The sequence below is a fragment of the Erpetoichthys calabaricus genome, assembly GCF_900747795.2.
Source record: "Erpetoichthys calabaricus chromosome 1 unlocalized genomic scaffold, fErpCal1.3 SUPER_1_unloc_7, whole genome shotgun sequence".
NCBI lineage: Eukaryota > Metazoa > Chordata > Cladistia > Polypteriformes > Polypteridae > Erpetoichthys > Erpetoichthys calabaricus.
In genome coordinates, this window is record NW_026261598.1 from 681,994 (window position 1) to 699,061 (window position 17,068).

Below are 17,068 nucleotides of genomic sequence, written 5' to 3' on the forward strand. Positions count from 1 at the left end.
AGTGTTTGTCCTTTAAAGCCAACAGAGTGTCATTGTCATCATCTAATTACTGTGACATAACGAGAGTCCATCGTGACAAACAGCTGAGTATTAAGCTCTGCAGTGACCAGAATGTCTAACAGTTGTCTTTGCATGATGTTCTACAAATCAGAAAAAATGTCTTCGCATCCTGAGTCCTGAATGACACAAACAAATCTCACTTTGTCACCCCCCCTACCCCGCATTGTCACCTTCTACAAGTCCATATGGCCTCTCAAGTGCAGGACACTGTCAGTCTCATTTCTTTCAGGTTCATCTCCAATATTAATATCCATGTGCCTGTTTCAATGACTTCTCATCTGTCAGTACAGCATGAAGGCAGGAGACCCTCTCAGGTGTATGTTGCCTTACGTATAACAACAGCGGTGGTCTTGGGTTCAAACAGGCTCAGTAAAAAGTAAAAATGCCAGCAGTCATTGAGCCTTTGAGCTCTGTGGCCTTCTGTCTGTCTGTCTTGCCCTCCTCATGTCCTTACTTTTCTCTCTTTATCTCCACAGCCTGCGCTCATGTGGTCTCACCTCCAGATGTTCCTCATCTCTCTCTTCAGTCCTCTCTTCTCCACACTCACAGCTGACTGAACTGGACCTGAGCAGAAACAAACTGGGAGATTCAGGAGCTCATCAGCTGTGTGAGGGTCTGCGGACCCCAAACTGTAAATTAAAGACACTTTGGTGAGTAAACAGGGTGAGGTGTGTGGGGTTATGAAGTCACAGCTGACGGCCTGATGGACAGACTGATCACAGGACACCACATTGACTGACTGAAGGATGGAGAAGGACAGGCAGTGGGACGAGAAGGACAAAGAGCAATGGACAAGTGGTACTGGACGGAGGTGATAGACAGGGAGGACAACAAAGATAATGAGAGACGAGAGAAGGAAAACAACAAAGAGGAGGAGTGTGAGATGAGCTGAGAAAAGGAAGAACAGAAAAGGTGGACAGGCAGAGGGACAAGGACACAGGGAGGAGAGGTGACAGGATCAGGACAGCAGGCAGAGTGGACAGGAGGAGAGGGTGGACAGGGTTATGGGGGTCACTTGGAACTAACAAGACAGAGAAGAGCCAATGTCAGTGGACAGGGTGGTGAGGGGACAACAAGAAGAAACAAGAGGACAGAAAATGAGAGAAGACAGGAGAGTGAGGAGGAGTGGGAAAGAAAATAATAAAGAGAGAGACTGAACATTAATTAAGAGAGCAGGACACAGGAAGTGACCACAGAGGGGTCAACACCATGTCACCTGGACAGACCACCTTCTGTTGTGATTGCTCTAACAGAACAATATAACAAAGGGGTGAGGCCTCTAGAATAGCCCACCAAACAAATGTCACCCCCAGGCAGGCCCACCCCAGGCAAACAGGAGGCTTCAGGTCTGACTAGGCCTCAGACAGGAGCTCAGGCTTTTAAATTCAAAATTAAGCAAAAAGAGTCTCAGAGGTGTGAAGTGAGTCTGACCAGAGGGAGAACCATGAAAACTCCAGCTGGAGCAGAGACAAGTCCACAAGTGGTCTTTATAAAAGACGAGGTTTATTAACAAAAGAGCCAAAGGGGCTGCCAAAGGCAATCCAAAGCTAACAACATTCAAAAAGCACAAACTGTAAGAGAATCTGAACTCAAGAGCCAAAGGTTCAAAGACAATAATCAGAATTAAAAACAAAAGAGCAAAATACTCACAAAGACCACCAATCACCAGAGCAGTCAAATGAGCCGCAGCCTTTAGAGAGTTGGGGGGCAGGTGGTCCTGCGTCTTAGGATCAAACCACAAAATACAAGAAACATGAGAGAACTGCAAGACACACACAGAGATACTGAATAATAACAAAATGGAATAAAAACAACAGATAATACAGAATTAAACAAATAAATGAACAGAACAATGTTATTAAAACATTGGAAAACAATGAAGGATAAAAAAACCTGTTATTTTGATAATTATTATTATTAAACAGTAATGGTTATTGACATGCCTGTCACCTGACACTGTGACTGTGCTGCTCTTGTTCTTTATTTGTCTCCTGTCTTTGTCAAATGAGATGATGACTTACTAATGTGTCACTGTGCTGTTCTAGTTAAGGGTTGAAATAGGAGAGGCTTAAGATTAGCACCACCATCTATTGGTGAAATTCAGCATTACTTTACATGAGGAACAGCCTGTCTCTGGGCGATGATGTCACAAAGCTGTGCCCCAGAGAGTAAAAAACAAACAGCACTGTCGCTACCCGATCTGCGTGCCTACCCAATTTGCGCGCGCAGACGTTTTGAAAGCCTAACATGCCGTAAAGTGTTCATGCATGCGTTAAACAGATTGGGCAGCACCATAAAGTGTGTGATGACGTAGCCTTTCAATACACACGCGCACACAGATCGTGCCGGCAACGGGAGCCAGGTAGTGACACACACCGCATGCGCTTACTGAAAAAAACATTAAAACCAAAAAAATCCACTTTACGGCGTGGTCTGATCGGAACTGTGCATGCAATACAACTTGACATTACAGTTTATTCATTTTAGTTCCACATTAGTTGACCATAATGAAAATATTCATCCTGCAAAATAAACGAAGCAGCCTTTCTGGCATAACATTGATGTCCAAGGTTCGATAGCCGTAAGAGGAAGCTTAGGTGTGCACACCTGATAAACCCCAATTAGGGCGAAACACACGCTGTGTACTCTTTGTATTATTTGGCAGGTACTATATATATATACATATACTGTATGTGTTATATAAAGTATGTAGTGTTTTTATTTTCCCACTCACGTAATAAATCATATAAAGTTTCCTTTCCGTTTTGATCTATTGTTGTAACTTCCAACTTATGAGCAAATTGTGTTTGTTTAAAAATATCTTTAGACATCAATTATTATTAATTAAATTGCCATTTGTCTTAAGGCATCAGGTTTACAAAACCTAATGTATCCAACCAGTTTTATAGAAATATATGGTCCTTTTTCAAAAAAAGAAAATTAACACTGTGTTGCATGGCATTGTGCTGACTGTCCCCCTTAGTGTTAACTGTTACAGTCCACTTGTTCAGATTCTTTAATTCATTCTCAGTTGTGCAATCAGGTCAGATGCTGAAGAAATGAAGAGTATAAAGCCACCGGTTCAAATCCTCATTTATTCCAATTTCTATTAATCTTACAAAGAAGTTTAACTTTATATCCACAGACTTAAATTAAGGAAGTACGCAGTTATCACTTGAATCAATCTATTTGATCTATTTTTTTTTACAGTAAGTGCTTGCTGCTATAGTTCATATTTGTAATATGTTTGTTCTTAGTGATGTGTTTTTAATGTTATTTCAAGGTGTCTCTGTAAAACCCACTGAGAAACCAACTTACCTATTAATGTAATAAAACTGAACTAAATTTAACAGCTGTAAAATAAAATATTCTCCACTGAGCAGAATTTAAACAGCATGAAATAGTTCAGTTTATGATGAACACCATGTGGACAGAGGGCAGTGATAGTCTTTCTTACAAGTTTAATCAACATAACACACCACTGTTTGTGTGCAGATTCGTCTCATGTCAATGGTTTTATTCACCCATATTGATACAGAGCCAGTTCATTTTTATAACTTAAAAAACGGAAATACAATACACTTATTCATACATTTTTATTGAAGAAATAAATGGTACATTTAAAAATAAAAGTGAAAGATCTGTGAACAATGTTTCTCAGAAAAAATTATACACACCCATATTTATTTATATATATATATACTAGCAAAATACCCGCGCTTCGCAGCGGAGAAGTAGTGTGTTAAAGAGGTTATGAAAAAGTAAAGGAAACATTTTAAAAATAACGTAACATGATTGTCAATGTAATTGTGTTGTCATTGTTATGAGTGTTGCTGTCATATATATATACATATACACATATACACACACATATACACACATATACAGATATATTATATATACATATACACATATATTTTTTATATATATATTTTTTATATATATATATATATATATATATATATATATATATATATATATATATATATATACACATACATACATACATACATATACACACATAGATGCACTTACAATAACATAGAAATCAATATAAACAACATTAACATCATTATCATATGAGAATATGAAGTAATATATAAGAAGCACATTTCATATAAATATAAATTATTAAACAGTAAAATCTTCTTCTATAATTTGCTACCGTGGCTTTTCGTTGGTCTGTCCAGGATTTTAAATCACCTGTAGCTTGCAAACCGTTTCACCTATTGACTTGAAATGTGGTACACATATAATACGTCACGTCTGCTATCCGCTTTATGGGTGATGATTGTATTACTCTTTTTATGTTTATTTTATTTTAGAATCAACTCCTATCTGCGCACACCAGGGCGGCCGTGGGCAGATGCGTATGGTGTATTCACTCCATGTTATCGTGCATTGCGCTGTCACTGGTATTTTGATAAAAGAATTTGAACAATATATAAGAAGCGTATAAATTATTAAACAGTAAAACATTAACATTTAAGAAGTAAAGTTACATTGAGTACTACTGCAGTGCCTTCGGGTATACCTAATTTTTTCTTTGCCCATTACATGCTTAAATGTATACATTTTTTGGTGTACCTACCCGAGAACATGCGACATATAACCGACCGTGGGAGAAGAATGGATTTTAAACACGCGTTGAGTTCATCTGCTGGTCTCCCTCGTGGAATAACTGGTAATGTTTGACTAAAATCTACAGCGAGTAAAACGACATTACCTCCTTTTTTTTTTTTACGATCTCTGAGATCTTGCTTTTTTCGGTTCAAGGCTTCATAAGCTCTTTTATGTTCCATGGTGTACTTAATAAGTACTAATTATCCCAAACCATCATCTTTGAATGTTGCAAGACTTTCACCTTGTATGTAGATCAGGGTAATTACATTCATTGCATTCCTAGTCTGAATCACAATCTGATTGTATGGGTGGTTACCTGGCACTGTAGGGTTGCCACCCGTCCTTTAAAATACGGAATCGTGCCGCGTTTGAGAATGAAATTGTGCGTCCCGTTTTGAATCAATACTGGACGGGATTTATCCCGTATTTTTTTTATCATTTTTTTTTTAAAGCAGCGTGTCATGCAAATCATCCCACACGCATTTTATGAAGATGCCTCCTTTCCTACTTTTGATTGGGTAATACTTGATGTCATCGTTAGTTTGATTGGTATTTTTAACTGTCCAGTGAGGAGGGCATGTCTTTTAAGTAGAGTCTGCAAAGTGTTGGCACTGAGATGTGGCGTCAGCGCCATAGTTGAAGCCCCTAACGTTGCGGTCAGCAAGTCGGCTAACATCCGCCATGTGCCGTCTTTCAGTTGCAAGAAGCAGATCATAGAATGGTTGAAACTGTTGCCCCTAACGTTGCGCCACGGCGTGTGGTTCGTTTATACCTCGTGTCTTCTCATTAAACTTTTATCTTGCGAATATGTTATTGCAATCCGCAGCGGGAGCGTTTCTATAAACTTAATTTAAACTTACGTTTTACACCGTGCTTTGTTTCCCTTATGAACATGCTTGTATGCTTCACTCGCTCCGTTCTCAATTGTTTAATTAATTTTTTGCTCTTCGCTGTTTGCGGCTCTTCCTCCATTTCCCCCTACTTCGTTCTTTTATCTCGCGAATATGTTATTGCAATCCTTAACGGGAGCGTTTCAATAAACTGATTGAAAATAGTTTTGCATTTACCTTTTTAGTAAAAGGCGAGCTTTTAAGCCTGAGAAATCACCCCGTAAATGCACACGTTTAATTGCACATGTGTTAATATGTATGGTTACACAGTATTAAAAGACAGTGAACAACGTCAGTTACCTTTGTTCCCGCGTTTGATAAAAGGTGAGCTTTTAAGCCTGAGAAATCACCCCGTAAATGCACACGTTTAATTGCACATGTGTTAATATGTATGCTTACACAGTATTAAAAGACAGTCAAAAATTAACGTCATTTACCTTCGTTCCCGTGTGTGAGTCGTGCTGTAAATGTCTTCCTTGTTTTTAGTTCACGTGATTACGTAGGAGGCGTGATGACGCGATACGTGACTCCGCCTCCTCCATTACAGTGTATGGACAAAAAATATGTTCCAGTTATGACCATTACGCTTTGAATTTCGAAATGAAACCTGCCTAACTTTTGTAAGTAAGCTGTAAGGAATGAGCCTGCCAAATTTCAGCCTTCCACCTACACGGGAAGTTGGAGAATTAGTGATGAGTGAGCCAGTCAGTGAGTGAGTGAGTCAGTGAGGGCTTTGCCTTTTATTAGTATATATATATATATATATATATATATATATATATATATATATATATATATATATATATATATATATAAATATATATATATATACATATATATATATATATATATATATATATATATATATATATATATATATATATATATACACTGTATGTATATTATGAGTAGAAAATTCAGTAATCATAAAGATGTATAAATGGTAAATGCATTTAACTAGAACACAACTACAATTAAAATGCCCAACTAGGGGAGGTGTTAAAAACTATTACGGAAGGACAACACAAATATATTTACAGATTTTTACCTTAGTATTTAAAAAAAAAAATGTTAGCCAAGGTTTTGAACATAATAAAAGTGAATCATTAAATTTGTCAAGAAAGGAAAAATGCTATTTTAGCTTTATGAACAAGATGCTACTCAGAGTCAAAGAGTTGTTATCCAGCAATATTTCATAAAACATTGTTCTATTTAAAGTAAAAATTTGGACATTTTTCCTGATCTGTCCCTTAACATTTGTTCACTAATAATATTTTTATATTACCTTTTCTTACAAGTGTAGCTCAAATTGCTCTACAAAAATATACAGTTACAAAGAAAATTGAAGGTATTATAAAAGTAAATAAGAAGCAAATGGAGGGGTCCTTATCCTTTGTGATAAATACACTGCCTGGTCAAATGACCAGGGACAAAGACAAACTTGCAGCTTTCAAGGTTGCCAGAGATAATAAACCTCTGGGGGTCCCAAGCCAAAGCCCACACAGCCCCCTCTGCACATCCCAGCATACATAATTGTGGCTGTCTCACTCCAATCACAATTTCATTTCAGGACGTCTTCTGAACTTTTCTTCTATCATAGGCAGTTGGAGTTGATTTAACAAATGGTGGAGACGCAGGGGGGCACCATTGCAATAAACTGGAAAAAAAAACAACAGAGAAAATCAGCAGACGTTAGTGCCCAGTGCAGAGCTTACAAAGTGTACACAGTACCATTTCTAATCTATTAAAACCAATGCAAGTAATTAAGAAAAGGCCAAATTAGAAAAGTGGGTTTGTTGAAGTTTTTTGAAATGCTTGACATTTGTAGCCTGGCACTTCTCTATTGGCAAAGCATTCCACAGTCCAGAAAGCTGCCAGTTTTTATGGTTGATCTTGGAATAAAAAGCAAAGCAACGTTTCCGAAAAGAAATGTTGGTAGCAGACACTCCAAAATACAGGCAGGGTCTAAAATACTCAAATCCTTCTAATTATTTAATAAAACCTTGAAATCAATTCTACATAGTAATAACAATAATAATTCATTACATTTATATAGCACTTTTCTCAGTACTCAAAGCGCTATCCACACAGGGAGGAACTGGGAAGCGAACCCACAATCTTCCACAGTCTCCTTACTGCAAAGCAGCAGCACTACCACTGCGCCACATGAGACAGGCAGCCAGTGTAATGAGACCGAGACAGTTTTCAAAAGAAAAAAAAAAACAAAAAGGCCAATACCTCGTGATCACTTGGCAAAGGCACAACAGATCAGAGCAGAGGTTGAGATGGAGGATTCTAGAAGTACTGGGCAGGAGGGCCAGCTGCTACTTCAACATGGCACACATCTCTCCTTCCTTCTTTAACTGCTGCCCCATAACACGGCCAGATTCTTCTACTTCGCTGTAATTGTTAAAAACATAAACACAGCAGATATTCACTCATGGAGTTCAAACATTAAGTGTACCCTTATTTATTGTTCTGTCTCCTTCCTTGGTTCACCTGTAGATCAATTATTACCAAAGTAAACCATCACAATAGATAAAGTTCTGCTTAGAGTAAAGTCTAACTAATAATATTTTTTTTTAATTACTGTGGTTTTTTGTTGGATTTTGAAAGAATCCCAAATTAATTGTCATTATATGTAGCATCATTTTTTTCCTTTTACATTACGCATACAGTAGACATTGTGTTACAATCTCTGTATATCTGAAATTCTAATGTGATGTGCTCAAGTGTCATTATTTACATGAAAACATCTTTGTTTTTCTCTCTTACCTTAGTTTTGTTTTAAGTTAAAATTAAGTCTCAGCTCTTTCAAAATCCAACAACAAAAGCACAGTAACTTAAGAAAATCAATGTTATTTTGCAAAACAGAACAATATTGCTGTTTAGTGACTGCTGGGACTAATGCTCCTCAGTCTCTGTGTTTGTCAGGATTCACACTCTGAGCCTCTCTTGTCTAAAATTAAAAAGCGGTGTTAGTTACTGGACAGAGTGAGCAGACATACAGTACAGTATTCAAAGCAGCAAAATATTACCGATCAAGTAATAAATATGGGGAGGCTTTGCAGGAATTGTACACAAATTACTTTGGAAACTGAAAGCCTCAGTAGTCTTACCTGTAGAAATAGTAAATCTAACATGAACTGCACATCATCTCGAATTGGAAATCTTAAAAGCAGAAGAAAAGAGCATCCAGTTATGTCTCAGAATGCGGGTACACTGGCATCTGTTCAGCCACATGGAAGGCTGGTTATCACCGGGCATCCTGTAGGGTCAAGAAAAAAAAATACAATGAAGAGGCATTGTACTTCTCACTGCAGCAATAAGAAAAGTTATTTCTAAGGAGCAAGCCTTCTCCATTATATTCAGTTAAATGTGTTTGTGTGTGTACTCCTCCTACACGAACAGCTTAAATGATAAGCTAATGACAAATGACAACAGCAGGTGCCCAGCCTGTCATTGTGCCACATCAGACGCACACCACACTTCTCTGATGGCTTTGGACATAAATTTTAAAATTGTCTGTTTTCTGCCATAGAATTTTTTCTACCAAACAAGGTTAAAGAAATCGATTTCAGAATTATGAGTAAATAGTACCCAACTAACAAATTAATTCATAAGTTTGACATTAATATATCACCAGAATGTAGTTTATGTACAAATGAAGACAAATCCCCTCTCACATTTCTTTTACTTCTGCTCCTATTCCAAAATGTTTTATAAAGATTTATTTCGGTTACTTTCTTGAATGACAAAACAATATCTCACTCTTTAATTCTTGTTCTTCTTCTGTATACAATTTTAAAGACTAAATGTTAGAAAATGGAGTAACTGTGGTTTCCTTGCTTCATAAATTTCATATTCATAAGTGTAAAGTTCAGAACGTTAGATCCTCTGTTACATCTTTCTGTATGGACATTAATATGCTAGAAATAACTTTTAAAAACGGAAAACAAACCAAAATAATTAAAACGTGTAAGATTCTGAGCTGCTTCATTAACAATTTGTAATGCTATTATCTGCATCTCGCTTTCTTGTAATAACTTAACTGTTGCTACTCTTGTATATAATGTAGCCTTCATTATTATATATTTGTTAACTTTATTATGGAAAAACTATTAAAATGATGTAATCTGATATCAACATAATAAAAAATACTAATGGCTTTGGATGGCACACTTTACACCAGTTGAGTGTCAGTCGTGCTCTCCTAATTCTATTTCCAATTCGACACCTCGATTACATTGTTTTGCTTAATTATTAGCATGCTGTTCACTCTTTAAGATTAAAAAATGCGAACAAATATTAAAAGAAACACACCACCAAATGCTAATAGGGTGTTACAAAATAAATTAAATACATCCATTAACGGAAAAAGCTATGACTTTCACATTTAAACCACGAGATTACAAATGTCATCCATATTACTAACCGAGAATGCTAAACCGGATGATGGACGCAGGCACATCCGGCAATGGGCCGTAGCTGCAAAAAGACGTACTGCGCAGGCGCAAAAAGAGTCCACGAGAGTCGGCTGAGGAGCCGAGAAAGGCGGACAAAAGAGGGCGAGAGAGGCGGATGAGGGTCCGCGAGAGGCGCAGGCGCAAAAAGAGTCCGCGAGAGTCGGAGAAAGGCGGACAAAAGAGGGCGACAAAGGCGGATGAGGGGCCGCGAGAGGCGGATGAGACCACAGAAAAAAGGAGTGAGCACATACAAAAAGGAGTCACAGAAATGAGGCGCAACAAGCACCGAAAAAAGGAAAAGGCACATAAAAAAGTAGTCAAACGCGGGCAAAGCACGAAACACATTGCACACGAAACTAAACACACCAAAAAAAAAGAACAGATGAGCGCACAACAGCAAGGCACGACCACACCGCCCCCCCCCCCCCCCCCCCCACCCTACAGGCACGGGACGGGACACACACCAAGAGGGGGATTCAACAAGCCCATGGAAGACAAAAAAAAAGAACACAAAACCACCCCACAGACCCTACAAGCAAGGGACGGGACACACACAAAAAGGGGGATTCAAACAAGACACAGGAACACAAAAAGAAAGAAGACGCTCGCGCAACAACAATCCCCCCCACACATCCATAAGAAGTGACACCCAAAGCCACATCTTCTAAAGTGAACGTCAACACCTTCACACTAGGCAGCATAGGTGTCGGCATAGGTGTCAGCATAGGTGGATGTCCTTACAATAAAGCACTATTAACCGTTCAACTGCAGAAAAGGATACATATTAACAGTGAGTGCGATCCTCCTTATTACTTATCCATATTTCGCATGCTGAGAAAGAAACAAGTCATGAATACACGGTCACGGGTACAAAACGATTCGCGTGTCAAAGTGCTGCATCGAAAGAAGCACGATTTCAAACCGAAAGAGCTCGCGTATCAGACATACAAAAAAGGGAGCGAAGAAACAGAATAAATGAACGGAGACGTGTACAACGCGCAAATGAACTGACAGAAAAAAAAAAGCAAGACGCGAAAAGCACAAAGCTCAAATGACCGTGTGGCACGCGGCTGGGGGTGGTACCCAGCCGGGACGCCCAGAAGGACAGGAGGAGGGCTCATGCCTCCTCCGGACTGCCAGGGAGCGTCCTCATGCCTGGAGGACTTGGGACCCCAGCACTTCCGCCACACTAGGAAGGGCTGGGGGGAAGAAGAAAAAAGAGACACCCGGGGTGCTTCCGGAAAGACAGCCGGCACTTCTGCCACACAGGGGCGTGTCAAAGGAAGATTGCCGGGAACCACCTGGAGCACATCCGGGTGACTATAAATGGGGCCGCCTCCCTCCTAGCAATGAGCTGGAGTCGGGAGCAGGAGCAGGACGAAGCTCCTTGAGAGAGAAGAGAGGTGGTCCAGGGACAAGGCGAGAAAAGGCCCAGGAGAAGGGAGACTGGGGCTAGAGCACTGTGAGTTGTGCGGGACTGAGATTATATTTGTGTTGTGTGGATGAAAATAAAAGGTGTTTTGCATAAAGATGCAGTGTCGGTCTGATGGTGTCCGGGCAAGTCTCACACCGACATACAAAAACGGACAAGGCTCGATACAAACAATGCACGGCGTAGACTGAAACGGACTTTGCGCAAAGCGGAGGCGAAGAAAAAAAAAGAAAAAAATAGCGCATCACAAATAATGGACATGCAACAAAAAGGCAATCAAACGCAAAAAGCAAAACATGCCCGTCGCGGACATCAACGCCACAAACCTGTTAAACGCTTACGCAAAATGGCTGAAAACGCCTTCAATAAGGAATCCACTATTGAGGAAAATTCATTGGGATTAATGAATGTCATTTGCAATCATTGTCATTCACTTAACTTCACAGAAGAAACAACTGGCAATACAAATAATGAATTTACACGTTGTCAAAAACGTCAGATTAGACTGACTCCTTTACATTCATATCCTGAATATCTAAAGAAGCTTCTAACTAACGATGTGCCTGAAAGTAAACACTTTATGAACTGCATTAGATCCTACAATAGATCATTTGCTTTTGCATCTACCGGAGTACATATCAGGCCACCAAAAGGCAATGGCCCATACTGCTTTCGCATATGTGGACAAATACTGCATCGCATTGGAACAGTGCACCCTGAAACAAATCAACAACGCAAATATGCACAAATCTACATCCTAGATATCAACGCATGAACCTTCCTGAAAACAAACAATGTACGGAGCTTATAATGAGAAACGTCACTCATGTCATAAACAATCACCCATTAGCTAAGTCTATAAAAATGCTACATGAAGTTGAAAAGGATGCAAATACAAAAGTAAATGCAGAAGGTATAGCAGCAACTACAATTGCTTTGGTCTTGATAAAGGACAAAGAACAAGATCCAAGACGATACAATCTGCCCGTCGTTAATGAAGTGGCAATTGTCTTTCAAAGTAAAGATGGTGAGCCTCCATTTCACAGAGATATTGTTCTACATTTACGTCCTGATAAAAACAACACACCTACATTCCAACGCATAGACATTTGCTTTCCGCTTCTTAATACTTTAACATACCCCATATTATTTCCAACTGTACAGGAAGGATGGAGTGCTACAATTTCAAGAATTAAAAAACAGCAGGCACAGAGACGATCACGTGTATCCATGAAAGAATATTTCTCCTACAGACTCTCAGTAAGGGACGACTTTAATCCATTACTCAATGCAGGAAAGCTGACTCAACAATACATTGTTGACGTTTATGTTCGAGCGGAATCAAATGATCTGCAGTGGATAAAAAACAAACAGCCTTCACTTAGAGCCGATAAATACAAATCGCTGCTGGACTACATTAATCGGGATGCTGACGTCATGGAGCACATTCCAATAAAACATTAATATATGCCAAACACTCTATTTGTTATTTCTATGCGCATCATCCAAAGCTGCACACTATTCTATATTTAATTCATACATCTCACTCTTTGTCATGTCCCAACGCCAGGGGTTGGCGAGCGAAGCGAGCAGGGGGCGGAGCCCCCTAGTATTGCAACTAAAAAGGAAAATCCTTATTGCCTTTTTCATCAATACGATGTACTTACAAAAAACTATATGTATCCATTATAAAGTTCACAGACATAATGTCGCATTTCATTTCGCTCCCTCTTCATTCGAATGGAGTTAAAATTTTCAGGTGACAAATATTCTTTCAAGACGTTATAAAATTCAAAAGCTGTCATCTTTTCCAAGTAAGCAGTCCATTTACAGACGGAGATAAACATCAACTCAAAAGTGACTCGCAAGTACAATTCAAACCTGACGAGTGACGTGTGTCGTAAAACATTGGACATGCGCTGAACAAATCGGGCAGCATTGTGAAATGAATTTTAGTTAAGCAGAGAGCACGTGCGCGAGACAAATCGGATAGGGACTCCTGTCGCGAAGTAGAAAAACACAGATCGGAGGTCGTAATGGTAATTTTCTGCGCATGTCGGGTAGGCACGCAGATCGGGTAGCAACAAGCACGTGTTTGTCTCACTTCCTGCTTTGAACATTCAGTTTGGCTCTAAAGGCATTGTCGGAACGTAGAAATGCTTATAGATTTTTATTTCTCTGTTTTGATGCATGTATTGAATCTGTTAAGTATTTAAAGTTATTAATGAAGTATTTTAAAGGTAAAAGGTTCTAGCAACTTACTGCTGTTATCAGAGTTCCATCCATCCATCCATTATCCAACCCGCTATCTCCTAACTACAGGGTTACGGGGGTCTGCTGGAGCCAATCCCAGCCAACACAAGGCGCAAGGCAGGAAACAAACCCCGGGCAGGGCGCCAAACCACCACAGGGAGCACACACACCCACACACCAAGCACACACTAGGGACAATTTAGAATTGCCAATCCACCTAACCTGCATGTCCTTGGACTGTGGGAGGAAACCGGAGTACCCAGAGGAAACCCATGCAGACACGTTATCAGAGTTTTCGCTGCATTATAAAAGTACTTGTGAGCGTACCTTTTTTCAGACTTTCTTAACAGCTTTGCAAGACTGTGCAAAGATTCTGTTTGCCATTCATGTGAACGTTATTATTTATTTTTTATATATTTGCAAGAAATAAGTAATTATGCCATTAAGTTTATTGTGTGAGTTGGTACGTAAGAATTTCTCACATTATTGTATTTATGATTTATTTGTAGTTTTACCCTATTCCAACTGGCTTCAGTAAAGACAGCAAACTGGAAATTGTTGTCTGTGTGGTTATTGGAAGGGAGTTTATCTGACTGTCGACTCAGGCAGGGCGCTTGACGCAGAGGGCAGTGACATCAGGGTGACTGATGGCCTTTGATGTACTCTCATAATTTGATCTCAAGTCCATTGATTTTAACATTGTTTACATTTTGTATTAATATTTCTTGTGTTATTTGCTAAAGCTTGTAAACAACAATAACATTTATGTCTATAGCACGTTTTCATACAAATGGTGTAGCTCAAAGTGCTTTACAAGATGAAGAAAAGTTTATATTATACAAAAGTAAGATCAGGCAATATTAAGTAACAAAGAATAAAGTAAGATCAGATGACCAGGAAGACAGAAAGAGCAAACAAAAACACAGAAAAAAATTTCAGGCCCCTCCATCTTTATTTCACCCCCTTACTGTCCACTGGCCTGTCCTGACTTTTATAAAATAATCGTCATTGAAAAGGTAGGACATAAAGAAATGAGATGCTGTTGTGAAAAATTCAAACTGTGACAACACAAACATGTCACTCATTTCACCCCACATATCCTGTGAAGTCAGCTGATAAGGTCCTGTGGATTTCCTTTGCTGTCATTTTGATCAAATCACTTATGGACAGAGCTGGAAATGGACAGCATTCACCGGTCAGTATGTGAGGTCTGAGTGGCCGAGGACAGAAGTGTCACACGTCAGTCTTGTCCTCCATGTTCATTATGTCATCACTCCTAAAGTCAGGTCCAGTGTTTGTCCTTTTAAGCCAACAGAGTGTCATCGTCATCATCTAATTACTGTGACGTGAGGAGAGTCCATCGTGATAAACAGCTGAGTATTAGGCTCTGCAGTGACCAGAATGTCTAACAGTTGTCTTTGCATGATGTTCTACAAATCAGACAAAATGTCTACACATCCTGAGTCCTGAATGACACAAAGAAATCTCACTTTGTCACCCCCTCCCCCATTGTCACCTTCTACAAGTCCATGTGGCCTCTCAAGTGCAGGACGCTGTCAGCCTCATTTCTTTGAGGTTCATGTCCAATATTAATGTCCATGTGTCCATTTCAATGACTTCTCACCTGTCAGTACAACATGAAGGCAGGAGACTCTCTCAGGTGTTTGGTGCCTTACTTATAAGAACAGCAGTGGTCTCGGGTTCAAACAGGCTCAGTAAAAAGTAAAAATGCCAGCAGACACTGAGCCTTTGAGCTCTGTGGCCTTCTGTCTGTCTGCCTGTCTGTCTGTCTGTCTGTCCCTCCTCATGTCCTCACTTCTCTTTCTTTATCTCCACAGCCTGCACTCATGTGATCTCACCTCCAGATGTTCCTCATCTCTCTCCTCAGTCCTCTCTTCTCCACACTTATGGCTGACTGAACTGAACCTGAGCAGAAACAGCCTGGGAGATTCAGGAGCTCACCAGCTGTGTGAGGGTCTGCAGACCCCAAACTGTAAATTAAAGACACTGAGGTGAATATACAGGGTGAGGTGTGTGGGGTTATGAAGTCACAGCTGACCACCTGATGGACGGACTGATCACAGGACACCACATGGACTGACTGAAGGAAGGAGAAAGAAAGGCAGTGGGATGAGAAGGACAAAGAGCAGTGGACAAGTGGAGCTGGACGGAGGTGACAGACAGGGAGGACAATAAAGATAATGAGAGACAACAGAAGGAGAACAACAAAGAGGAGGAGTCTGAGATGAGCTGAGTACAGGAAGAGCAGAAAAGGTGGACAGACAGAGGGACAATGACACAGGGAGGAGAGGTGACAGGATCAGGACAACAGGAAGAGAGGACAGGAGGAGAGGGTGGACAGGGTTATGGGAGTCACTTGGAACTAGCAAGACAGAGAAGAGCCAATGTCAGTGGACAGGGTAGTGAGACTGAGAGAGACTGAACATTAAATAAGAGAGCAGGACACCGGAAGTGACCACAGAGGGGTCAACACCATGTCACCTGGACAGACCACCTTCTGTTGTGATCGCTCTAACAGCACAATATAACAAAGGGATGAGGCCTCTAGAATAGCCCACCAAACAAATGTCACCCCCAGGCAGGCCCACCCCAGACAATCAGGAGGCTTCAGGCCTGACTAGGCCTCAGAAAGGAGCTCAGGCTTTTAAATTCAAAATAAAATCAAAAAGAGTCTCAGAGGCGTGAAGTGAGTCTGACCAGAGGGAGAACCGTGAAAACTCCAGCTGGAGCAGAGACAAGTCCACAAGTGGTCTTTATAAAAGACGAGGTTTATTAACAAAAGAGCCAAAGGGGCTGCCGAAGGCAATCCAAAGCTAACAACATTCAAAAAGCACAAACTGTAAGAGAATCTGAACTCAAGAGCCAAAGGTTCAAAGACAATAATCAGAATTAAAAACACAAGAGCAAAATACTCACAAAGACCACCAATCACCAGAGCAGTCAAATGAGCCGCAGCCTTTAGAGAGTTGGGGGGCAGGTGGTCCTGCGTCTTGGGATCAAACCACAAAATACAAGGAATGTGAGAGAACTGCAAGACACACACAGAGATACTTAATAATAACAAAATACAATAAAAACAACAGATAATACAGAATTAAACAAATAAATGAACAGAACAATGTTATAAAAACAATGGAAAACAATGAAGGAGAATAAAATTTTTTTATTATTATTAACAGTAATGGTTATTGATATGTCTGACACCTGACACTGTGATTGTGCTGCTCTCATTCTTTATTTGTCTCCTGAGATGTCAAATGAGATGACGACTTACTAATGTGTGACGTCTGTTTGACGGATGGCCTTTGCTGTAAACTCATAAT

General features: G+C 39.8%; 1 protein-coding gene and 1 long non-coding RNA gene across 46 annotated transcripts in view; one reads left to right on the forward strand and one right to left on the reverse strand.

The window, feature by feature from the left end:
- The window catches only part of LOC127526439 (uncharacterized), a 211,621-nt gene extending 210,215 nt beyond the window's left edge, over positions 1 to 1,406 (reverse strand). Inside the window, exon 1 of the long non-coding RNA XR_007933989.1 lies at positions 625 to 1,406. This is a non-coding gene — a long non-coding RNA (uncharacterized LOC127526439). The remainder of the gene's footprint in view (positions 1 to 624) is intronic.
- The window catches only part of LOC114644339 (NACHT, LRR and PYD domains-containing protein 3-like), a 284,794-nt gene that overhangs the window by 262,552 nt on the left and 5,174 nt on the right, over positions 1 to 17,068 (forward strand). For 36 of the 45 annotated variants that reach the window (XM_051921952.1, XM_051921987.1, XM_051921971.1 and 33 more), the window contains 2 exons: positions 537 to 710; positions 15,563 to 15,736. The exons of 3 other annotated variants lie outside the window; for them this stretch is intronic. In XM_051921952.1, the coding sequence (XP_051777912.1) occupies positions 537 to 710; positions 15,563 to 15,736 (348 nt within the window). 6 more of the 45 variants (XM_051921973.1, XM_051921986.1, XM_051921961.1 and 3 more) reach the window with 4 other exon arrangements.